General features: G+C 48.0%; 1 protein-coding gene across 4 annotated transcripts in view; it reads left to right on the top strand.

The window, feature by feature from the left end:
* The window catches only part of CHD8 (chromodomain helicase DNA binding protein 8), a 66,438-nt gene extending 41,526 nt beyond the window's left edge, over positions 1–24,912 (top strand). For 3 of the 4 annotated variants that reach the window (XM_080978806.1, XM_080978807.1, XM_080978808.1), the window contains 19 exons: positions 216–395; positions 2,152–2,262; positions 2,990–3,201; positions 6,345–6,544; positions 6,887–7,088; positions 8,284–8,373; positions 9,115–9,218; positions 10,233–10,347; positions 10,554–10,629; positions 11,817–11,871; positions 12,019–12,214; positions 13,197–13,405; positions 14,157–14,744; positions 15,621–15,769; positions 18,026–18,277; positions 20,008–20,115; positions 20,218–20,397; positions 21,785–21,907; positions 23,544–24,912. In XM_080978806.1, coding sequence (XP_080834932.1) covers positions 216–395; positions 2,152–2,262; positions 2,990–3,201; positions 6,345–6,544; positions 6,887–7,088; positions 8,284–8,373; positions 9,115–9,218; positions 10,233–10,347; positions 10,554–10,629; positions 11,817–11,871; positions 12,019–12,214; positions 13,197–13,405; positions 14,157–14,744; positions 15,621–15,769; positions 18,026–18,277; positions 20,008–20,115; positions 20,218–20,397; positions 21,785–21,907; positions 23,544–24,041 — 3,648 coding nt within the window. In that variant the 3' untranslated portion in view covers positions 24,042–24,912. The remainder of the gene's footprint in view (positions 1–215; positions 396–2,151; positions 2,263–2,989; positions 3,202–6,344; positions 6,545–6,886; positions 7,089–8,283; positions 8,374–9,114; positions 9,219–10,232; positions 10,348–10,553; positions 10,630–11,816; positions 11,872–12,018; positions 12,215–13,196; positions 13,406–14,156; positions 14,745–15,620; positions 15,770–18,025; positions 18,278–20,007; positions 20,116–20,217; positions 20,398–21,784; positions 21,908–23,543) is intronic. The other variant, XM_080978809.1, reaches the window with a different exon arrangement.
* Positions 24,913–25,652: the final 740 nt, after the last annotated feature.

Raw genomic sequence — 25,652 nt, 5'->3', positions numbered from 1 at the left:
ACCTCAGACTGCAATTCTTGAAGTTACATAGTGGTTCTTAATCTTAACCAGCTGGAACAGAAATTTTTCAGAGGAAGGTGGCTTCTCCTGATTTGAGTTGAGCTTTTCAGCAGAGCCTGATAGAATGATTCCTGCTTCCGTTCCAAGGCAGGTCAGAGAAGATGGTCTTCTAATCTCCCCGCCCCCCTTGTCGTTGCCTCCTGTTCCTCTCTCAGATCCAGCAGTTTTCAAAGAAGGAGATCGAAGACCTGCTGCGGAAGGGAGCCTATGCTGCCATCATGGAAGAGGACGACGAGGGCTCCAAGTTCTGCGAAGAGGACATTGACCAGATTCTGCTGCGGCGGACGACCACTATCACCATTGAGAGCGAAGGGAAGGGCTCCACCTTCGCCAAGGTAATTGCTCTTTAGCTTCCTCCTCCTCCTCCTTTTTCGTTTAGGGGAATTGGAGATTGATGGAGGGGAGGCTTTGCTGAAGAAGTGAAAAGGAAAGCGTGTGCAGAAGGCCAGAACAAACTGCATCAGTTGCTGGAAACCACTGGAGGGGAAAGGGAATAATAATAATAATACTAATAATAATAATAATATGTTTGTTTGTACTCAGATCCTTCCTGCTTGTGGGTTTTCTTCGGGTATCTGGCTGGCCACTTTTGAGAACAGGGTGCTGAACTTAATAATCTGATCCAGGAGGCTCTTAATGTTTTACATTGTGTGTTCCTGGCTGACTCACTCCCACCCAAGCCATGAAGCATAGAAACCCATTTGCTTTGTTTTAAAACTAAACCAAACCTGCCAGGTTCCATAGTAGAGATGTTATGCTCATTAAGGGTGCATGTCATGTTACAGTAGGATAGCCAACCCTACCCCCATAAATCCTTAAAAAAAATTATTCTCTCAACTGGAATATATCGTATTTTTCGCACCATAGGACGCACCGGACAATAGGACGCACTTTGTTTTAGAGGGGGGAGAACAAGAAAAAAAAATTCTCCCCCTCTCTGCCCAGCGCCCCTTCAGCGAAGTGGCAGGAGGCGCTGTGCAGAGAGGGGGAGAACTTTCCCCCTCTTCCCGCTCTAAAACAAGGTGCCGTTTAAGGTGTGTTCAGGCGGCTACCTTGGAAGCCTGGAGAGCGAGAGGGGTCGGTGTGCACTGACCCCTCTCGCTCTCCAGGCTTCAGGTTCCTTTCGACCTGCTCTTTGGGGCTGGCGGGGGGAAGCCCACCACCAGCCCCAAAGAACAGTTCAGGGAGCAGCGGAAAGGCTCCTGCCATAGCCGTGCGTCACCTCTCCAGCCGGGAGAGGGTCGCAGGGCTATGGCTTCTTTAGCCCCGCGCGCGCTATCCCGGCTGGAGAGGTGACGAACGGCTATAGCAGGAGCCTCAATAGCCGCGCGTCACCTCTCCAGCCGGGAGAGGGTCGCGGGGGGCTGCTTTATCCCCACGCGCGCTCTCCCGGCTGGAGAGGTGACGGGCTGCTATAGAAGCTCCTGCCATAGCCGCCCGTCACCTCTCCAGCCGGGAGAGGGTCACGGGGGGCTGCTTTAGCCCCGCGCGCGCTCTCCCGGCTGGAGAGGTGACAGGCGGCTATGGCAAGAGCCTCAATAGCCGCGCGTCACCTCTCCAGCCGGGAGAGGGTCGCGGGGTGCTTCTTTAGCCCCGCGCGCGCTCTCCCGGCTGGAGAGGTGATGGGCGGCTATGGAAGCTCCTGCCATAGCCGCCCGTCACCTCTCCAGCCGGGAGAGGGTCACGGGGGGCTGCTTTAGCCCCGCGCGCGCTCTCCCGGCTGGAGAGGTGACGGGCGGCTATGGCAAGAGCCTCAATAGCCGCGCGTCACCTCTCCAGCCGGGAGAGGGTCGCGGGGTGCTTCTTTAGCCCCGCGCGCGCTCTCCCGGCTGGAGAGGTGACGCGGGGCTGTAGAGGCTCCTGCCATAGCCGCACGTCACCTCTCCAGCCGGGAGAGGGTCGCGGGGCTATGGCGTCTTTGCTCCATAGGACGCACACACATTTTCCCTTCATTTTTGAAGGGAAAAAAGTGCGTCCTATAGAGCGAAAAATACGGTAATTGTTGACTTAACAAATGTGTAACTTTCTGTATGGAAGAAATAAAAAAAATATTATTCTTGTTTTTAAATATATATATATGTTCTCTCCCAGGCGAGCTTTGTGGCCTCAGAGAACAGGACAGACATCGCCTTGGACGACCCCAACTTCTGGCAGAAGTGGGCCAAGAAGGCAGACTTGGACCTGGATATGCTCAATAGCAAGGTGTGTTGAGGAATGGGCTTGGCAGGGGAAAGAGCCTGCCCCCATTGTTAATTCAGGCTTTGATTGGCTGCATTAGTAACATGAGGACTTCACAACACACTTCACATTCTGAGGCATGGTGTACTTTTTTTTTAAAAAAAGTGAGTTGTATTTCCTTCCCCAACCCTCAGCCTGTCTTAAATTATTATTATTATTATTATTATTATTATTATTATTAATAATAATAATAATATAACACCCAAACCTGAAAGTCTCAGGGCGGTTCACAGAATAAAATCAAAATATAAAACTATAAAATGCATAATCAAAATAAAATAAAAACAACCCAGTAACCCCCCCCACCCCACCCCCCACATTTTAAAGGGCGTAGGATCCTCACAACATTTAAAGGAAGACAATTTACAAACCTGGACCGGAGCTACTCATTGCAAAGACCATGATTTCACAAAGGTCTGCAGCAATATTTATCAGCAACCAAATTGGGCCAGGTGCCTTTTTGATAAAAAGGCAAAAATAGCTTTGAAATAAGAGTAGGAGAAATTAGCACTGGTTGTTGAGCAGATGCAATGAAATAAATGCTCCCTGCCTCCACAATAAAAGAAGGCGGTCCAGCCTACACATATCTTGATGAAGGCAGGGGATGGTTTTACATTTGGGCATTTACCCGTGGGAGGGGTTGGTGCTTTGGTAGACCAACCTAAGGCTTCCTCCTCTCTCCCCTCCGCAGAACAACCTGGTGATTGACACCCCCCGCGTGCGCAAGCAGACGCGCCACTTCAGCACCCTGAAGGACGACGACCTGGTGGAGTTCTCCGACCTGGAGAGCGACGACGACGACCGGCCGCGCTCGCGACGCCATGACCGCCACCACCACCCGCTCCACCACTCCTACGGGCGCACGGACTGCTTCCAGGTGGAGAAACAACTGCTAGTCTATGGGTATGTGGCACGGGGAAGATTTTGTTGGTTGTGGGTGCAAACTCGCCAGCGTACGGGCAGTGTGTTTCTGGGGTTTACGGGGCAGGTGGACTCTTTTATAAATCCATTTTAGAAGCGGCGGTCAGCTTACAACACAGGGCAGTTCTGTGCATGCTTACTTAGGAGTAAGTGCCGCTGTGTTCTACAGGACTTAATCTCAGGTGAGCATGCATAGGTCTGCAGTTCCTGGCGAGCAAGGGAACTCTTCCTTCCTTCCTTCCTTCCTTCCTTCCTTCCTTCCTTCCTTCCTTCCTCTCTCTCTCCCCACCTCCAGTTTTTCAAATTTTATTTATACTTTTCAAGTTCATACATTTCACTAGTTCTGTACATTTCACTACTTTTACAATCATTTTAACATTTCAAAACTTGACTTCCTTCTCCCTCTTTCTGTGGTTCCTTAAATTCATTTTTAATATCCTCTGCATATCCAAATTAACTTAATTTGCTCATTTATTCATCTATTTTAAATATATACTCTTATAAAACTGCAGGTTATTACAATAATCCTGCCAGTGATCTTATCTGTTTACAATTTATCTGTAAATATTCAATAAACCATTTCCATTCTTTTATAAAAAGTTCATTATCTTGATTTCTTTTTCTTCTGGTAAGTTTCTTTATTTCTGTGTATTCCATAAGTTTTTGTATCCATTCTTCCTTTGCTGGGACTTCTGCTTCTTTCCATTTTGGGGCAAGTAGCTTTCTTGCCTCTGTAGGTAGCATACATGAATAAGTTTCTATACATTTTAGGTAGTTCTATCCCTATAATTCCCAAAAGAAAAGCTTCTAGGTTGTTGTTTTTTTACAAAGGTTATTTTAAACACCCTTTTCATTTATTACACTGGTCAACAAATTTGTTGTCTGTGCTTTTTCACCTGATTTAGGATGAATCTGATGCGCTGAATCCAAAAATCACATTGGTTTTGCTCAATCAGGTCAAGTTTTTGAGCTATGGCCACGTCTTTTTTTACGTTTTTGTTCACATGTACGCTTGTGTGGAGCATTTTAGAAGAAGTTGGTGGGGGTAAAATGCCTTGTCAAATAATTGTTTTGATTGGAAATGATTATTTTAATAACAAGAAGTATTCAGGTTCGATAGTTCTGGGTGATTATGTCGAAAAGGGATCAGTTTGAAGTCATAAAACCTCGAAATTTTCCATAAATTGGTCCAGCAAAGCATAAAGTTGGGGGATCAAAACTAAGTTAATGGGGCAGCCGCCCCACGAAGTATCCTGATCTTCAATCAGCACGTCGTCCTGTAGCTCATTGTGATGAAATTCCAGTGCCTATCTTCGGAGAACTTCCTGACATTAGTGACGAAGATGCCTCCAGTGTTGAAGGACATGAAGAAGAAGAAGTGGTTCTTGAAGATGATGCTCCACATCCATTTTCCCAAAAGGAGTTGAATGATCTAGTTCGCGACCTCAGCTTGTCGAAGGACTCTGCCCGAACTGTTGGCATCCAGATTGAAGGAAAAAAACCTCCTCTCTGACAGTGCTCGCATCAGCTTCTTGCGCAACAGGCATCAAGAGTACCTCCGTTTTTTCTCGGAAGAGAAGGACTTGGTGTACTGTGCAGATATTGCGCAGCTTTTGCTCAAGCTTGGAGTGCCACAGTACGAACCCAAAGATTGGAGACTGTTCATTGACAGCAGCAAGCGATCACTGAAATGTGTTCTGCTACACAACGGCAACCAGTTTGCCTCTATACCCCTGGCTCACTCGACTACACTGAAGGAGAACTATGAAGCGGTGAAGTATGTGCTGGAGAAAATTGGTTATGATCAGCATAAGTGGTTTATTTGTGTTGACCTGAAGATGGTGAACTTTTTGTTGGGACAACAGTCTGGCTTCACCAAGTACCCATGTTTTCTGTGCATGTGGGATAGTAGGGACTGTGCTCAGCATTACACGAAGAAGGACTGGCCTGTGCGGGAGGAATTGGTGCCTTGCAAAGAAAGGAACGTCATCAACGACCCTCTGGTGGACAGAGACAGAATACTCTTCCCACCGCTGCACATCAAGCTCGGCTTAATCAAGCAGTTCACCAAGGCTCTGGACAAGGATGGTGACTGCTTCATTTACTTGTGCCAGGCTTTTCCAGGATTGACCATGGAGAAGTTGAAAGCTGGCATCTTTGACGGTCCTCAGATCCGTCAGTTCATCAGAGATCCAGAGTTCGGAAACTCAATGAACGAAGTGGAACTGGAAGCGTGGAAGGCATTTGTTCTGGTAGTGAAGAACTTTCTTGGCAACAATAAGGCCAAAAACTACGCAGAACTTGTCAACAACATGCTGGCTGCTTTCAGAAACCTGGGCTGCAACACGAGCGTCAAGATGCACTACCTATTTTCACATATGGACTGACTTCCTGAGAACCTGGGTTCAATGAGTGACGAGCAGGGGGAGAGATTCCATCAGGACATGAAAGAGATGGAGACCAGGTATCAGGGTCGCTGGGATGCAGTCATGATGGCTGACTACTGTTGGACTCTGAAGAGAGACCTCCGTGCTGCTGAGCATTCCAGGAGTTCCAAGAAACGGAAGTTCAAGCCCTGAAGTTTGAAAAATGGTGAAGCAACATGCAATTTATGTGTACTTACCTTTATCAATGCCCACCATTCAGTTTACAGAAAACCTGACCTGATGGAGAGAAACGGATGCCATTTCCTGATTCAGCAGTGCAAAAATACCCTAAATCAGCTGTAGAAATCTAGACAACATTCAAAAAGTAAAAAATTGTTGCCCAGTGTTATGTATTTCCCAGTAAGCTTTAACCTTACTACAAGACCACCACATATGATAAAAAGAGCCTTCTTTCTCTTTACATTTCCAACACTTACGTGATTTAGATTTATACATTTTTGCCAATTTACTTGGTGTTAGATATCATCAGGATAACATTTTCATATAATTTTCTCTCAGACTGTAACATGCTGTAAATTTTATATCCATATTCCACAATTGTTCCCATGCTTCCCATGTGTATATTATGACCAGTATCTATTGCCCAACGTATCATTGAGGGTTTTACTTGCTCATCCTTAGTCATGACAAAAGACAAAGCAAGGGAACGGCTCTGACTTTGCCAATTTTTCCTGACAGCTGGGGCCGCTGGCGGGAAATCCTGTCGCATGGACGGTTCAAGAGACGCATGTCTGAACGGGACGTGGAGACCATCTGCCGGGCCATCCTCGTCTACTGCCTGATGCACTACCGGGGCGATGAGAACATCAAGGGGTTCATCTGGGATCTCATCAGCCCGGTTGAGAACGGCAAAGCCAAGGAACTTCAGAACCACTCCGGTAAGCCTCCCTTAATTTCTCTCTCCGTTGTCGTGAAGGGCTTGGCCAAGCTGGGCCTGCCATTTTACATTGCCACTGTCTTGGGATATCGCAAGATGTGGGTTGTTCGGGCGAGGGGGGAAGCAAATTCAAGGATGCTGGCAAATTCAAGATGGCGGGACTCTTGGGGAAGGGGGATGTGGATGGCTTTGCGGGAGTCGGGGAGGTTCTTTCTGTCTCTTAAACTTCTGCTTGGGTGGCAGTGTGCATGGGTTCTTTTTTGAAATATGTTTGAGCTCGAGATACGATGGAAAATCTGGGGTGACCCTAATCCCTATTGCACTGGTTCCATGTTATACCTAGAGAGCCATGCCCCTGCTCTGAGCTCACTTCCTGTTCCTCGGGCAGGCCTGTCCATCCCAGTCCCACGAGGCCGCAAAGGGAAGAAGGTCAAGTCCCAGACCACTTTTGACGTCCAGAAAGCTGAATGGATCCGCAAGTACAACCCCGACACCCTCTTCCAGGATGAGGGCTACAAGAAGCACCTCAAGCACCAATGCAACAAGTAAGGATGGGATGGGATGCAAAGGGATCCTGTTTTGACACACCAGTGCAGCTAGAGAGAGCAGGTCCCTTCCCCCACTTTAACTCTCAAACCCATTCCAACTGTTCGTTCGGAATAGAGAGAAGCCCCATCACAGCGCCACTGTAGTAGAGAAATAGTTGCAGGTACTTTGCTCCCATCCCCAAAGCTATAGCTTTGCAAACTGCTTGGTTTCTCAGGGCGTGGCCGGCTGCAGTCCATCCAAAAAACCACAATTGCATACAGTCGTATCTTGGAAATCGAACGGAATCCGTTCCAGAAGTCTGTTCGACTTCCAAAACGTTTGAAAACCAAATCGCGGCTTCTGATTGGCTGCAGGAAGCTCCTGCAGCCAATCTGAAGCCACAGAAGCCCCATCGGACGTTCGGCTTCCAAAAGAACGTTCGCAAACCAGAACACTCACTTCTGGGGTTGCGGCGTTCGGCAGCCAAAACGTCCGAGTTCCAGGGCGTTCGGGATCCAAGGTACAACTGTAGATTTAAGTTGGTGTGGAGAGTGGTAACATGACATGATTTCTCAGGGGTTGCTCCCCTCTAGGGAAAATGCACCTGGTGCCTTTGCAATCAGCTTTTAGGTGGCAGCCTAAGACATTCCTGTTTCCCCAGACTTTTGGTGGTTAATTTCCACCCTGTTGGCAGTGTCCATCTTTTAATCGGGTTTGTGTAGGATTTGCCCTTTTTATAGCATTGGTTTGATGAGCGCTTTTAGTAAATACTTCCGCTATATTGTATTTCTTCCTTGCTTTCCTTTTTGAATGTGAGTTAGGTATACTTTTATGGCTCTGCTAGGCACTTTCAGACTTTTTTTTCTGAGGAAGACGATGAATAAATCTAATGAGTATTAGTGGTAGTGCTGTCCCCATTGCCCTTTCTCTTCTGATTTTTTTTTCTGCCTGCAGAAAGAAAAATGTCAAATGAGATAGCTTACGGGTTTTCTCCAATCTTTAGCATGTGTATTCCTCCTCCCTGCCACCAGACTGCAATCCATATGTGTTCAGACTGGAACAACAACAAAAAAGATTATCACTGTCGTCTTCCAGTTCCCTAGGAGAGAGATAACAAGGGCAGAGTCTTTGATATTGTCCGGTATAGCTAGCAAAGGGTGCACAGTTCTTTCCTCCATCTTTCCCCACTTAAAGTCCTTGTTCTCTCCCCAGAGTTCTCCTACGTGTCCGTATGCTGTATTACCTGCGCCAGGAGGTGATCGGGGACCAAGCCGAGAAAGTTTTGGCAGGCACTATTTCCAGGTAATATTTTATTTACTTATAAGTTGCATTGGGCTGTTTGTTTTTTTTTAACCCTGCCTTTCTTCTTAAGCAGCTTTTAGAGTAGCCTGCATGTGTCTTCCGCAACTGTGCTTATCCTCACACAACAGCTCTGCGAGGCAGGTCAGGCTGAAAGATGATCCCCTAGTGAGTTTCATGGCTGAAACTCATCCCTGGAATGAGAGCTGTAGCTTCCTAGCATCCTTCTTTACAGATAGGAGTGTAAGCAGATAAGAAGAAGAATAGAATTGTAGAGCTGGAAGAGGGACCCCAAGGGTCATCTAGTCCAACCCCCTGCAATGCAGGAATCATTTGCCCAACTTGAGGCTTGAACCCATGACTATCTAGTACAGCATCTCATTCTCCCAGTCACCAACCATAGGAAGCCTGCAAGCAACAAACTGAGTGCAACAGCACTCTCTCTTGTGATTCCCATTGTGGTAGCTATTGATAGCCTTACCCTCCATGAATTTACCTGTAAAAACAAAATGTGCCATCCCTCTTAAAGCCAATGCTTTTATGTTCACTATTCCAGGACTGATCATATCCACCCCACTTCCTGTTCTCTATGAACTTCTAATTGCATCTGTTCCCATAGAACATTATACTTCCGTGAACTCGGCTGCCTCTGACGCTTTGTTTTTTCTCTCTTGTGTTTTTTTCTCTTCCTCTTCCCTCCTGCCTTTGCTGCACCCCCTTCCCAAATGTCATTCGATCCTGCAGTGAAATTGACATGTGGTTCCCACTAGTGGACCAAGCAGAGGTCCCCACAGCCTGGTGGGATACAGAAGCTGACAAGTCTTTGCTCCTTGGGGTCTTCAAACATGGTAGGTGCTGCTGCAGTACCATTCTGGGGAAGGAATCTGAGGTCACATCCTGTTTTGAGCTGCGCTCACAGTAGCATATGAAGGCTGCCTTGTCAAGAGGATAGTTTCATTTAGATCAGTATAGTTGAAACAGCCCTACCTGGAGATGCCAGGAATTGAACATGGGCTCTACCACTAAACTATAGCCCTCATTTATTTAGATGTTCGGGTTAGGATTGTGCTCTACAGTTCTGCTACAGCCCTTCCTGTTCAGTGTCTTGCCTGATAGCAGGTTAATTCCCAGCATTCTCACCCCCTCCATTAAAATTCTGTAGGCCACATCCTTCCTTTCAAAGTTGGCGTGTGGCATTTGTTTTTCATTTTTATTAATTTTCAAAAAAGAAAAGGTTATGCAAGATTCTGCAAAACCAAACAAGATCTGGTGACAATAAACATAGTCCATATGCAATGATATATCACTGTCAAACAGAGACATAAAATAACACCGAAATAAACAAACCACAGGTATGTGAACACATGGAAGGTAGCGACTGGAACTATTCATAACATAGACATGACGGTTAAACAAGACAAGGTTACAAAACATGAACCCTATTATACCAAGGGAAAGTAATTCAATGTTTATGGAGTGATGAGCAAGTGCTGTACGACTTGAGAACCAATAGGTTGGGTAGGGTGTTGTACGTTTGGTTCCCTTCCAACTCTTCGATTCTATGATCATACGCAATATACGGGTAACTCTCAACATTAGTGATACTTGGAGGAGATCCATCAAAATAATTGCACGTTTCAAGTACTGTATTTTTCTGTCTATAAGATGCCCCCATGTGTAAGACACCCCCTAATTTTTGACATTATTTTTTAGGAAAAAAGCCTAGTCTTATACACGGAAAAATGCTTTATTTAATATGATTAAATAAAGATGACAGTATTGAATCTAAGGTCCGTGGATCTTCTCTGAGATTGGGTGCAGGCAAACCCCGAAATCTCTCATCCCTCTGGCACCCCTTTCAGGCTACGAGAAGTACAACACCATGCGAGCGGATCCTGCGCTCTGCTTCCTGGAGAAGGCTGGTCGCCCTGACGAAAAGGCCATTGCCGCCGAGCATCGCCTGGATGTGGGAGAGGGGTGAGTAGCTGGTGCGGGGGGAGGGGGGCCTGAAGAAGCACGCACCTATGATGACTTGCCATGCTAATACGGAGGCACCGGGTGTCAGTGAGTTCAGCTTGCTTCTCGCAGGAAGACCTGAGGTGTGTCTGTATGAAAGGGATTGGGGGAGAGCTGAGATTGAAGCGGAAATGACGAACCAGTTCTCTCCCCTCTTTTGCTGGCAGGGTCGATTTCGACAAGGACTGCGAGGACCCAGAGTACAAACCAGTGGGAGGCCCTGCCAAGGAGCCAGATGATGAGGTGAGATCCTGAGCCAGCGCAGTATGGGAGCCACAAATGTTGCTCCATGTCGCCCCCTTCATCTAGTTCCCAGCTTCTCGCAAAGGCTCTGAGCTCTACAGCCCCGTTAGCCTTAAACTGGTGGTGGTGGCTACCTTTTTCTCCCAGAGGGGAAGTGGGAAGAGTGACACTCTGCCCCACTTCCTCTTTCAGCTCTATGTGCTTTTCAAGGCTCAAATTAACTCTACTGGGTCCTTTTGAAAAAGGAAGTGCATTTCTGGGTTCACTTTCTTCTCCTTCGGGGAGGAGAGGAATGACCAGTGGTGTTGGTGTTCAAAAATCTCGATGTGCCCACAGACTTTCTTTAAAAAAAGTAAAAAGAAATCTGTTCTCCCCCCACCCTCGTGTATATTCTATAGATATTAAGCTAACATGAAGTTATCGGTTACATGTACAGTGGTGCCTCGCAAGACGAAAAGAATCCGTTCCGCGAGTCTCTTCGTCTTGCGGGTTTTTTCGTCTTGCGAAGCAAGCCCATTAGCGGTTTAGCGGATTAGTGCTACAGTATTAGCGGCTTAGCGGGCTTAGTGGATCAGCTGATAAGCGGCTTAACGATAAGCTGATAAGCGGCTTAACGATCAGCTGATAAGCGGCTTAGCATCAGCTGTTAAGTGGCTTAGTTTAGCGGCTTGGGAAAAAGGGGGGGGAAAGGAAAAAAACCCCGCAGGAACTCGCAAGACATTTTCGTCTTGCGAAGCAAGCACATAGGAAATTCGTTTTGCGAAGCACCTCCAAAACGGAAAACCCTTTCGTCTAGCGGGTTTTCCGTCTTGTGAGGCATTCGTCTTGCAGGGCACCACTGTATTATACACCCAAACAAGTAAGCAACACGACAACAAAATCGGATAAGAGCAGGTAAAAATTGCAGCAAAATTAAATTGGAAATACTGTTTCGAATGCAGAATAGCACATACCAAACAAATCAGCCCAGCAGGCCAGACATTAAAATGAAACAGATTTTGCCTGTTGATGGAAGGCCACCAAGAATTTGTATTAGGAGCTTGATTTTTAAAAAGGGATATATATTTTTAAGGAGGGGTGGGTCTCTTTTTCATTTTGGTGGTATGTTCTGGGTGTGGCCCCTCTATGGTTGGAGTATCTAGTCAGAATAATTGCCCTTATTTCTGACACCAGTCTCTCTGCCGCAGGGTGACCCACTGATGATGATGGATGAGGAAATATCTGTGGTGGACGGTGAAGAAGGTAAATACTTGCTGGCTGAAAGTGCTTGTCAAAGGAGGCGATGGAAACAGTGCTTTGGAGGGGGGTAGGTGGGGTACTAGCTGTGTGTCAGCTGTGGTGCCAAGGGGGACAGGAATTTCTGTGACGCAGCTTGCGCCTTCCCTTCAGGTCAGCCGGGGAACCTGTTCTGGCCCCCAGCCTCGGCCATCACGGCTCGCTTGCGAAGGCTGATCACCGCCTTCCAGAGGAGCTACAAACGCGAGCAGCTCAAGATGGAGGCGGCGGAACGAGGGGACCGGCGGCGGCGGCGCTGTGAGGCCGCATTCAAGCTGAAGGAGATGGTGCGGCGAGAGAAGCAACAGAGGTAAAAGCTCTGGGCTTGGCTGCGAGGCCACCGAGGGGCACGTCTTCACAGTGGCCTGGGCTGAGGTGACCCCCAGTTCCAGAGCCAGAAATGCTCAGGGCCCCTGAAACAGGCATAGCGTTACTTCATGAAGACGATGGGGACGTTCTGTTTAGTAGGACTGCCACACCCAGTTAAGTAAATCTTAAGGTTCAGTGCTAAGCACATATACTAAGGAGTAGGTTCCATTGAGTTGGTTGGGACTTGCTTCTGAATAATCATGTTTCGGGTTACCCCGCTAGAGTGTCGGTAGGTTGGTTGATTGGATGGATTTGCATATAAGCAAAAAAATAAAAATCAGAATTAGGTGGTATACCTTTGGGTTATATTCTTGGCCAGGGAAAGCCTACTCATGAGTAGACCTATTGAACATCCATTAATTTTAATGGGTCAGCTCTGAGTAAAATTAACCTTGGCTATAACCCTTTACTTTCTACCCTACTTTTTAGGGTGCCAATCCTTCCAAGGCAACAAGAAAAAGACATAAAACAATAAAAAAGTTTTTAAAATACCAAATCCACCCATTGTTATTTTTATTTTTTAAAAAACCTCAAGTGTGCACTAGAACTGTTGAAAACCATCAGGGATTATCCATAAAAAGAATATTCAGTAAAAATACTAGAAGAGAGAGATATTTTCAGTGGCCTTTGTCAAAATGGGGAAAGCATGAGGGCAGAATGGAACTCACAGGATGGGAGTTCTAAAAGTGTGGGATCACCAATGGGCATTTGGGGGGGGGGGACGGCACCTGTCCCTGGTACCTGCCAGTGTGGTCTGATCTTCCTGATTGGTGAACCAGGAAGTGGTTGCTTAGCCCCGCCCCTGCATCAGCCAGCCATTGGCTTAGGAGAGGGATGGAGACTTGGGATCAATTTGGTTAGAGGTTCTCCTATGAAGACATCTAGCGGGTTTGCTCTTCCCCAACCCTGCCTCTCCTCCAAAGGTGGACACGCCGAGAGCAATCCGACTTCTACCGCGTCGTCTCCACGTTCGGGGTGGAGTACGACCCAGACACCATGCGCTTCCACTGGGGCCGCTTCCGGGCCATGGCCCGGCTGGAGAAGAAGACGGACGAGAGCCTTGCCAAGTATTTCCACGGCTTCGTGGCCATGTGCCGGCAAGTTTGCCGGCTGCCTCCCGCAGCAAGCGATGGTTAGTACCTGGGGGCCACGGTGGGTGGGAAGTGTCCAACCCTCCGCATTGGCCATTGATCAGGCTGGCCAAGCCTGATGGGAGTTGGAGTTCCAAAGACAGCCAGAGGGCACAAGGTTGAGATGTAAACTATAGAGTGGCTGGTCCAATCAGCGTTCATCTGCCTTCCTTGCCATCTCTTGGCCTACAGGAATGTGCAGTTGTTTCTGTGGATGGTGAGTGGGAGGTCAGCTGTGGGTATAGTCTCTTCTTCCTTCCAGCTCCTTCAAATCATAGTCCTTGCCCGTTTGTGTTGTCTACCCACCTCCATCCCCAACCAGGGCTTCCATAGCAACATTGGAAACTGTCTTACACCGAGTCAGATCAGTATTGTTGGTACTGTATATATCAGTATATACCGTATTTTTTGCCCCATAGGACGCACCGGCCCATAGGACGCACCTAGTTTTTTGGGGGGGAAATAAAGAAAAAAAATTATTTCCCCCCCAGGTGCGGGGCTGGGGCGGGGGAAGCCCGAGCTTCCCCCGACCCCACCCCCCAGAACAGGCTGCTATCCACAAGCCGTGGGAGAGCTGCGCGACTTCGCACAGCTCTCCCATGGCTAGCGGAGGACTGCGCGAAACCCGAAGCTTGGGGCGTGCTGAATAAAATGAAGTCATGTAATCCCTACTTTAGCATGAGCTGGAGGGAGCATCCGCCCATGTGCCTCCCTCTTGTTAATTAATGCATCCTTCCCCCTTCTCCCTCCCAGAGTCTCCAGACCCGACACTGTTCATTGAGCCCATCACGGAGGAGAGGGCCTCGCGCACCCTGTATCGCATTGACCTCCTGCGGCGCCTGCGGGAGCAAGTCCTGTGCCACCCGCTCTTGGAAGAGCGCCTCGCCCTCTGCCAGCCCCCGGGCCCCGAGATGCCTCCCTGGTGGCAATGCGGGCGCCACGACGGAGAGTTGCTGCGTGGCGTTGCCCGCCATGGCCTCAGCCAGACCGATGCCACCATCATGCAGGACCCGGACTTCTCCTTCTTGGCCGCTCGACTCAACCACATGCACAGTCGGGCGGGGAGCACAGGGACGCTGCCGCCGCCACCCCCGCCGCCTCCCCCGCCACAGCCTTTGGGGCTGCCTCTTTCTGGGGCTGCCGTGGTGACAGCGGCCGCTCCTCCTGCCCCCCTGCTCTTGCCACCGCCCTTGCATGAGCTCCCCACTCCGCGACAGCAGCCCACAGCCCTCCCCATTAAAGTTGAATCGGTGGACGACTCGGACTCTGAGCTGGACCTCAGCAAGATCTCTGCTTCTTCGTCTTGCTCTTCTACTTCGGGGTGCTCAGATGATAGCGATGGTGAGGAATTTTCCCAAGGGGTTTTCTGCCCCCCTTTTCTCCTCTGACTTCTCCACTGGAATATGTGAATCCCCACCTGTTCTTCTATTGTGGAAATCAAGATGGGTGTACAGAAGGGTCCCCAGTGGTCTTCTGTTTAGGCACAGACTCAGACCAGCGAAGGTGGCTTCTTATTTGCGCTCAGACCCTTTCAGAAACGATTGCATGCCACAGTCGCCCTGCATGCGTCCTTCCTGGGGCGTTACGGCCTGTCAGATTTTTCTACTCTCAAATTTCCAAAACGAGGGGTGCTAAAAATCGGGAAGCACAACTTGGGTATTCAAAATATATTTTGGCTAAATGAAGGTAATTTCGTTTTGTTTGGCAAGTAAAAAGTGTGTGAATCATTACAAATGATTGCCAAGTACTTGCAGTTTACAATATTAAAATTATTTTTATTATCACTTGAGATCTTCAGAAGGTCAAATTAACATTTTTTGGTTTTCCATAAGCAGTTTTATGTGCTTCTTCATCAAATGCAGGCATACAAAGCTAAATGTTGTCCGGTCACAAAAATAATAGCAGATTTGAATTCCCCACACCCCAAAACATATTTGAAAGACCGCTCGCTGAGGAAATGTGCAAAGGTTAACGTTTATCCCCCTAAAATGGCATGCCTTGCTAGGGGGTAGCCCCATGCTTTTTCATTCCAGCTATTGCACCGTCTCCTCTAGGTAAAGAGCGTTCCCATCTTCAGGCAGCACAAAAAAAGCCCCTCAACCAGGCTTTGTGTAGGTTGACATCTCTGCCTGTTTTCACTATGTGTTTCTCCACGGCGGCACCTCTCAGGCTCTTTCTCCCCCTCTCCCCCCCACCCCCGGTCTTCTTCCCTGCCAGGCGAAGAGGCCTCTTGTGGCGGGAAGCTGTTTGAGGAGGAAGAGTCGTCGCTTCTCTCTCTGCCCACCTCCCACGAGGGCAACTCCCCACAGCCCAGCGCCTCTGACCTGCTGTTGCAGGAGCGCCAGCGGGCCCACGAGTGGCCAAAGGTAACAGGTTGAGCAGAGGGAGGTGGTTTGTGGCTCTGTAAGTTGTGCTGCAGTGGGGGACAAGCTCCATCTAAGTGCATCCCGAATTGGATCGCCAGGGGTCCAGGGCACGGATGAGGGAATCTCAGGCCGAAGAGCCAAGCTGTACAGCACTCCAGGCCCCTCTTCTCTGGCCCATAGGGACTCTTCCCCAGCTCACATCCTCTTTTAAGTGTCTTTTCCCTGGCTGGAATGCGTCTTTGGACTCTAGCATTGTTTTCCTGCTTGCCTGGCTGAAAAAATCAGAGTGTGGGGGGGAGGTGAGGGGGTGTAGGAACTAGCATAGGCTAGTCCAACCCCCTGAAATGCAAGAATATGCCGCTGTCCCTTGTGGGGATTGAACCTGCAACCTTGGTGTTACCAGCACCACACACCAACCAACTGAACTATCCGGTCATGGCCGTTCCCGTGTCGTTTTTTAAGCTGTTGGAAGTGGACCAGTCAGTGGGAAAGTATCTAACTGAATGCTCGCACATCTTTTTCAGTGGTTCCCAGTTCAAAGCAGTGGCATTTGTCTTTTTAAAACCTTATGCCAAGGAGTGGGGAACCTTCCGTCCTCCCAGATGTTGCTAAACTACAACTCCCCTCAGCCCCAAGAAGCATGGTCAGTGGCCCAGAGAGTGTAGTTCAGCAACATCTGGCAGGCTAAAGGTTCCCCACATTTGTCCTACACGACTTAGGGTCAGGGTACCAAAAGGAACACACTGTCCCAGCTTGTCCATGTGAATGAAGGAGAAAACTCAAAAGCCGCATTTTCTCAAAGACTCCATTTTCTTGGTAGTTTTTATCTTAGCATAACTGTGTGAACTTGCACTAACCCTTCCCCGTGGGGAGGGGGGACTCAGTTTAAAGATAATAACCATAGCAACCAGTACTCTGGCGCCCTGGAGGAATGCAAGAACTCAGCTAGGCATTGCAGTTACATTTAATCTTAAACTATTGAATAAGGGTGGACTGAACAATGTAGACAGCTAATGAATGAAGATGTTGATGAGTGCATGCTTACTAAAGAGTTATTCTTCATTGTCCTTAAGTTCAGTAATACATTATTAAAATGTGAAAGTTGGGGAGCGCGATTCAGAGGAGCGAAAAGATTGCCGATTGTCTTAGATTTGTTGAAATGGGTTATAACTGCTATAGAATGCATTCTTGTGACCAGACTTGTACAAGAGTGCTGCTTATTTGTACGCCGTTGCAGTTGTCTTCTCATTTTTCAGGAAACTGTCCCTGCGTCCGCTTGTAGCAACAAAGGCCTAGTTTTTACTTAAAGCCCGTGTTTGTTTGGCATTCTGTTGGGGACCCCCAGTCAGCAGACACCTCTTTTTAAAACCTTTGTTTTGTGAACCTGAGTCTGAGATGCAGCAACTGGTTATGAGAGAGAGGGCCTTCTTAGTGGTGGCACCCCAGTTTCACAAATTCTGTCCCTTGCCAAGCAGATTTGGGTTCCTTTCAGCTTGTACACAGCCCTCCCAAGTCTGCCAGTGCCGAATAATCTGCCATTCTCCGGAAGCTGTTCTAAGGTTGTGAAAGAAACCGATATTTTCATAGTTCCTATAAGAAATAATTATCCACAGACTGATCCCAGAGCAGCTTGTGAAGATCAGCAATGAGGCACGATAAGAAAATATAGCTCAGTAATAAGAAATGGGCTTTTTTTACTTTAAAAAAAATACTTTTATTTTTCTTTTAACAAATACAGATAAATATAAACAACCAAAATTACAAAAGAAAAATCTTTAAGAATAATAATGGAAAAAGCTAAAAAAACTACAAAAAATAGCAAAGTACATGGCATAGAATATAAGCCATTATGGGGAAGAAAAAAGAAAAAGGAAAGGGGGGGGGAGAACAAGAAAAAAGAAAGGGAAAAAAGAGGAAAATGAGCCAAAACACAAGAAGGCTCGTCTATTGTACTCTTCCATCAAAGTCAGAACAGATCATTATTCTTATCAATTCTCTATCTGCATTCCATAGAATCTCTCATCTTGGTATCAGGGAACATTTCCCTATGCAGTATCATTCTAAACATAACCAGGTCTTTATTGATGAACCCTTATCCCCTAGATAATTATTTAAATGGGCTTCTGTCCCTAAAAGGGGAAGGGAGGGGGTTTGGAATGACCCAGTTTCCAGATGGAGGAGTGCCAAAGTGAACCTGGAGGATGTGCTCTGCCTGTGGTCAGTCCTGACGGCCTCTTGTTCTCTTCCTTCTGCCAGGACCGAGTGCTCATCAACCGCATCGACTTGGTATGTCAAGCCGTGCTCTCTGGGAAATGGCCAACAGCGCAGCAGGGCCAGGTGGGATCCTGCCTCATGCAGGGAGAAGGCCTCCCCCACCTGCACGGGGAGTACACCAGCTCTCCCATCCCCCACATCTGCCCCCTGGCGTCGCAAGAAGAAGGGGCCGCCTCCTTCACCCGCCTCCGGCACAGTGGGCAAGAGAAGGAGTTTACCGTGCAGATCAAAGATGTGAGTGACAGCTGGGCTGACGGTGGCAGAGCAGCCAATGTCCATCCGCCTGATGCTCAGGCTGGTGACATACGCCAGGGAGATTTGCCTGTGATGACTTGCCATGCTAATACCGAATCTCCCCTGATCAGAGCCGAGGCTTTGGTCCGGAGATGGATGAAGCAATTTCACTTTTTTGCACTGAGGCACCTCTGTTGTACGGCCTTTTTTTTAAAAAAAACAACTGTTGGTTAAGGATCAGTGGAATGAAAGAGAAGTGAAATATTGAAATCAGATTTTTTTAAAAAATAAAATACAGTAAACAGATGCTTTGCCAACCTAGTGCTCTCCAGATGTTGGTCTACGGCAGTGTTTCCCAAACTGGTCTCCAGCTGTTTTCGGACTACAATTCCCATCATCCTTGACCACTTGTCTTGCTAGCTAGGGATGATGGGAGTTGTAGTCCAACAACAGCTGGAGATGCACGTTTGGGAAACACTGGTCTACAATAACTCCCATTCTCCGTGACCTGGTGGGAGATGCTGTTCAGCAGCATCTGGGAGGGCACCAGGTTGGGGAAGCTCCTTTAGAGAAGCAGGCCTTGCTTTTGCCCTGGTCTCTGCCTTGGGCCTCATACTATTTTGGCCTCGCTTTCCCACTTGAAAAAGGAGCCATTATCAGTCTCTTCCCAGGGGGTTTGCCAAGGGTGAAGATGTAGCCAAGCCCTCCTTTGCAGTCCAGATATGTCAAACACAGGAGAGGTTTTCTTGGTTGATTTCACAACATACGAAACTGAAGTGGCCGGTTTTCTTCATACATAATATTTTGGGGGAGGTGTGTCAATTCCCTCTGATCTAATGCTCAAAGGTACTCCATTTTAGGGAAGCATCAGTGGAGGAAGCGTCAAGAGAAATAGCCTTGCTTTCTGTTGACGCTCAGTATAGATGGGAATTTCGAGTGGAGGGTGGAAGTACTTCCTGTAATCAAAGAATTAAAGAGTTGGAAGGGACCCTGGGGCTCATCTAGTCCATCCCCTGCAATGCAGGAATATACAGCTGTCTCATACAGGGATCCCAATTCTTACAAGGTTGCTTACAGGCTATGTTGAAACGCATTCGTAAGATTACAGTCGCAAAGTGTAAGAAGCATCAGGATCCTTCCCACAGTTGGCCAGGAGATAGGGATGGAGGAGACAGTTTTACTGCAGAGTAAGCTGTGAGGTTGTCTTTGCCTACCTCCCTTTTCATTAAAGCAGATTTAATCCCATACCTGGCCCCATCGTAAGTGCCGTCCTTGGGTCAAAAGCATTTCCCCATCCTTTTTTTATATATACATTTTTATTGATTTTTTAACATATTAATTCCTGTGTTCATACAACATAGCTTCTCATCTTATACAATATTTCTGGACTTCCGTCAATGCCTCTGATGATTTCCCGTACTTTATCACTTATTATGCATTTCTTAATTTCATATTACCTTTAATTATCCTTAACTAATAATTCTCATTGTCTTCTTTGCAATATTTCAAATAATTCACCTTACAAAACTTCTTGCAAACCTACTAGCGTGATCTGTTCATCACAATTACTTTTCAAATAGTCCGTAAATTTACTCCCGTCTTCTGAGAATCTCTGGTCCCGCAGGTTTCGAATCCTCCTTGTTAGTTTATCTAATTCTGCATAGTCCATCAGTTTCATCCTCCATTCAGCATTTCCCCATCCTTGGCCTAACCTCTCGTGCTGTCCCTAGGAAGAGGGAATCAAGCTGACCTTCCAGAAGCACAAGCTGGTCCCCAACGGCACTATGCGCGACCGCCCCGCTCTCACTCAAAAGAAGAGCAGCAAAAAGATGGTGGAGGTAAGAGATGGGAGCCTCCAGAGCACGGGGAGTGGAGGGAAATGTTTTGGTGGGGCACCCTCCCTTTTTCTTTCCCATCTTACCATCTCTCTCGGGTCTCAGCTGGAGCTGCAGTGTCTGGAGGCGCTGAGAGGCCCCGATATCGACCTCGAGGCCCGTATCCCAGTGGTGAACAAGACTGACGGGACACTTTTGGTGGGTGACGCAGCCCCCCGGCGAGCCGACCTTGAGGTGTGGCTGCAGGCCCACCCAGAGTACGCTGTCGACCCTCGCTTCTTGGCGGTGAGTGTTTGCAGACCCACCTCCTCCTCCTCTCCTGCTTCCGGGTTTTTCAGACCTTCATGTTCCCTGCCCCAGTGAACACTGGTAGGGCATCTGCCTTGCATACAGAAGTCACAGCTTCAGTCCCCATCATTTACAGGTAGAGATCTCCCCTGTCTTGAATTCCTGGGCAGCCGCTGCCAATTAGTATGGGTAGTACTGAACTGGAGGAACCCAGTGGTCCCAGGTCAAAGGCAGCTTCCTAGGTTCCCATTTGTTCCACGCTCAGCATAGTTTTCTGTCCCCAAGAGTGGCATGGCAGTAGTAAGAAACAAAAAGGACCATTGATAAAAACAACAATGCATGCAAATTCAACAGCAGCGGGTATTTTGCATACATGGTAAAATCAAAGAGGATTTTCATCAGTGAAAGAATGCTTTCATTCACAGTTCTTAAAAGCCGGGGGAAATTGTCTATCTGGTGCCCAAATGATAGTACTAAGAACTCCAGGAACATAGCAAGCTTCCGCCTTTTATCGAGTCCAGACCCCTGCTCCATCTCATTCAGCTTTGTCCACACTGACTGGCAAGAGCTCTCCAGGGCTTCAGACAGGAGTTTCTCCCAGCCAGCCTGGGGATACTGAGGATTGAACCTGGCACCTTTTGCTTTGCAGCTGAACTATGGCCCTAGGTAGGGCTCCTTGGATGTTAAGCCTCTCAAACACCTTTTCATTCCAACTTCGGGTGCCAGGCCCCCAAGTCAACATTCGGCATGTCCATTTCTGGTTTCCTTGACTGGGATATTTACTCACTTATTACAGTTGTACCTTGGAAGCCAAACGGAATCCGTTCGACTTCCAAAACGTTAGATAACCAAGGCGAGACTTCCAGTTGGCTGCAGGAGCTTCCTGCATGCAATCGGAAGCCGCGTCGGATGTTCAGCTTCCAAAGAACATTCGCAAACCAGAGCATTCACTTGCGGGTTTGTGGCGTTCGGGAGCCAAAACGTTCGACTCGCAAGGCATTTGGCTTCCAAGGTACGACTGTATTATCATTTATATCTTCTAATAATCTCAGGGTAGCACAAGTGGCTGTTCTCTCCTTTGCTCCCATTTATCCTCACGGTGACCTGAGATGTTAAGACTGTCCCGATGCTCATGGATTTGAACTCCTTGAGATTTCCCTGTTTGTGCTCTCTCTGCCTATGGATTATTGCTTCCCGTCAGCATATGGGCTCCTAGTACAGATTACAATGCCCTCTTTCTGATAGCAATCTGTAGATGAGAGCCTGATTTTGTACAAAACAACCGAAACAAACCTTTTCTGGATCTCTAGGGTTCAGAGACACGTGGCCCACCCTTGCTCCACGGGACAGCGACTAACTCTTATCTCTTTTTTCCTCTCGCCAGTACATGGAGGAGCGGCGGAAGCACAGGTGGCCTCGCTTTCCCAAGCCTGTTCCGATAGAGCCGGCCTGCCTGATGGGTCTGGAGCGGATGCAGGCAGCCAGCATCTCTGCTAACGGCAAGAAGGTGATTAAACCACAGGTGTTCCCTCTTGCTCTTTGCAGTGGCCCAGTCAGCTTCTCGAGCCAAGCAAAACAAGTTGCTGATTTGCGAAGCTTTCAGCATATGCAGTGCAATTGCAACTTGGGCGTGCTTACACGGCTGAAATCACACAAATGCACAGAAGGCGGCGAGCTTAAAAGCACTTTTTGCGCAGGCGTGGAAGTAGCTTTTAATCTCTCCACCTCGCTTAACAGAGATACTCTGGGATACTTGGCGGGCAATGCCCGCTCAGCACAGAACTCAGGAAGGTAAGGTTGCTTATACAGTGGTGCCTCGCAAGACGAAATTAATTCGTTCCGCGAGTTTTGTCGTCTTGCGATTTTTGTCGTCTTGCGAAGCACGGCGTCGGGAAAGTTTTGGAAAAGCTTCAAAAATCACCAAAGTCTTTAAAAACCTCAAAAAAGGCTACCACACCGCGTTCTATGAGTTGCTCCTCGAAGTCAAGTCGCAACTGTATTAACGGTGTTAAGAAAAAGGAAACAAACTTGCAAGACGTTTCCGTCTTGCGAAGCAAGCCCATAGGGAAAATCGTCTTGCGAAGCAGCTCAAAAAACCCTTTCGTCTAGCGAGTTTTTCGTCTTGCGAGGCATTCATCTTGCAGGGCACCACTGAGGTGTGAGTATATGCAGTTTTGTGTATATGCGCTACCCCCAGAACCTGACCCCCATGCAAGACACTGTCATGCTGCACTTACAAGAGCCAAAAACAAGTGTGTATGGGTGCATTAAACTTCTTTCTATATTATTTATGCATGCATGCAGTTTTTGATCACATTTGATTAGATTTGTTTTCATACATTCATCCTCTCCTCTCTGACTATTCATGGACTTCCCAACCTATCTTGGCATCCTATCTTACCCTCTTTGGTTTGCTACAACTCCTTGGAATTCCCCATCTTTCCCCCTCTATTCTTAACTCTGTTTTGTTTGCTGGTGCTCATAAATCAATCCCTGCTTGTAGATTTATATTTATACCACTCCGTTTTAAATACCTTTCTAGTTGTTCCCACTCACTTATCACTGTCTTTCTGTATTTCTTTGGCCATCATAATGGCAAGTTCAGCATACTCTATTAATTTAAACAACCACTGGTTTCTTTATTGCATTATCTGGAATTTCCTGTCCTATTATATCTAGCAAAAAAGGCTTCTGGTTTCTTTCTATAGCCGTTCGGTAATAATGTGAGGCCAACATATAGTCCAAACAGATAACGATTGATCTCTTGAAACACTGGTCACTTAAAATTGAGCTTCTCTATACTCTCAGTTTTGAGTCTTGATTTTATTTGCTGTTAAAAATGGCAGCTGAAAAAACTCATGCCCTTCACAGTTTTCCTTTATGCTTTTTTAAAAAAATAAAAATAAATACCAGTATGAGGAAGTTTTGCATTCTCCCTGGTGATCTGTATAGAGACATGCCCTACAAATGGCACGCGTGAAGACAGTTTGAGGCAGGCCATAAAGATGGAAGGGAAGGGAATAGCCTACTAGATTTTGCTTCATCCAAATGTTAGAATCATAGAACTGTGGAGTTGGAAGGGATGCAAAGGGCCCCCTAGTTCCACCCCCTGCAACGCAATGTTGTATTTTCTTTCTCCCTAGAGCTTCCTGCCTGATCCCACCATGAACCGCCTCCTTCCCGGACCAGTTGGGGCCGAGAGTGCCCAGAAGCGGGGCCGCCAGACCCCCATGGAGTTTTCCAACATGATGGCTCTGATGGGTGCCGGGCGGGTCCAGCTGGGGGCCGCGGGGCCCCTCTCCTTGCACCATGCCCACTTCCAGGCCAGCACGGCCCACGGCTCTCCCTTACAGTACATGCCCTTTTCGACTGCCGCTGCTGCCGCCTCAGCCTCCGCCGCCTCGTCCTCCGCTGCCGCAGCCCTGCTCCACCCTGGCCTGGGCCACCCCGGCTACGCCACGGGTGCCTTGCACCTGGGCCACCCACAGGCCGTGGACGAGGACGACGAGGAAGACGAGATGGACGACTTGTCTCAGGGCTACGCCAGCTCGGAGCGGGACTTCTCCTTGCTCGACGACGACCCCATGATGCCGGCCAACTCCGACTCCAGCGAGGAGGGCGACGAGGAGGGCGACGACTGAGCATTTTTCGCGCCCGCAAATGGGCAGGACGCAAAACAGGGTCCAGTTGGCTGGGACTTAGCTGTCTCCTCATTGTTGAATTTGACAGGCCCAGGGACAGGCCAGTTGGGTTCTCCCTCGTTCTGACACACATGTGGCTTGCAGGAAGGGCAAAAAGCAAAGAGGTTCCTTCCAGCCCGGGAAGGCCCGGTTAGGCAACCGCTCTCCTTGCGTGGCTTACTGTTTTTCTTTTTTTAACAAAATATGGCTGTTGGTTTGGTTGGTAAGCCCTGCCGGCATTTGGTATCCATTGTGAAACTGTTCTTGTGAGCTGCAGTCTTGATCTGCCTGGGCAGAAGGACCACAGTGGGGGCCCTGTCTAGTCGAGATGATCTGGGTATAGTTAGCAGCTCCTCTTATCCCCTTGCCCCACTCCCCTTTTGGCTCTCCCCCCACAGCCTGTTCCATTTCTCTCCTGCCCTTCCCTCCCTCCCTGCCCCTCCCCCTCCCCCCACCCCAGGTTCATGTGCTGTAACATAAATGCGAAAAGAGGGTGGGGCCTCCCCCTTTCCTCCGTCCCCCTGTCTCCATGTGGGTGGGGTTTATATTTATAAATATGTAATATGTCTTGTGTAATATGGCCGAGGCTGTGGGGTTGAACTTGTGGGGGAGTCAAGTCACGGAGGGTGGGTTTTTGGGGGGTGGGGTGGCAAGGGGCTGTGGGGGGAAGAGAAGGTAGAGCTTCCTGTAGCTGGATTTCTCCTTTTTTTCTTTCATTTTTTAATAAAAGGAACAAAATGCACACACACACACGGGAGAGAAAAAACCAATTCCACCCCCCATCCTACTCCTCCATGCTGTTGTATCAATTGCATAAAAATCTTCCTGAGAATTGGGACGTCCATCTGTGTTGTCTGGTGTGTGTGTTTCTCTCTCTCTTCATCCTTGCAAATAAAGAGTCATGCGAAGTCCAAGTAAAGCAGGCATGTCCAAAGTCCGTTTCGCGGGCCTATTCCGGCCCGCCAGTCGGTTTAATCCGACCTCTGTAGCAGTTTATTTCCTGGGGTAAAATCCCACCCAAAAATCTCTACAACTTCAATCCTTAAAAAAGAAAAGGTCAACAACTTTGGTTGGCCCTTTGGTCAGCCCACACGGCCCTTCATTTCATCAAACCTGGCCCTCTTTGAAAAAAGTTTGGACACCACTGAAGTAAAGACTTAGGATCTAGACAGTGCCCCCACTTCCTAAGAGATAGTACAGTGGTACCTCGGGTTAAGAACCTAATTCGTTCTGGAGGTCTGTTCTTAACCTGAAACTGTTCTTAACCTGAGGTACCACTTTAGCTAATGGGGCCTCCTGCTGCTGCCACACAATTTCTGTTCTCATCCTGAAGCAAAGTTCTTAACCCGAGGTACTATTTCTGGGTTAGTGGAGTCTGTAACCTGAAGCGTCTGTAACCCGAGGTACCACTGTATATCTGTTTGGGACAACTCATACCTGTTTTAGTAGCAGAACTCATGCTTTGTACACTAAAGGTCCCAATTTCAGTCAAAGGCTCGGAGAAGGAAGATCCACTTTCAAACCCAGGGAAAGTGCTGCCAGGCAGTATACAATACAGAGCTAGACTGTCCA

Source organism: Podarcis pityusensis, assembly GCF_964106645.2.
Source record: "Podarcis pityusensis genome assembly, chromosome: 13".
NCBI classification, from domain to species: domain Eukaryota; kingdom Metazoa; phylum Chordata; class Lepidosauria; order Squamata; family Lacertidae; genus Podarcis; species Podarcis pityusensis.
This window is presented reverse-complemented; position numbering and strand designations above follow the sequence as displayed.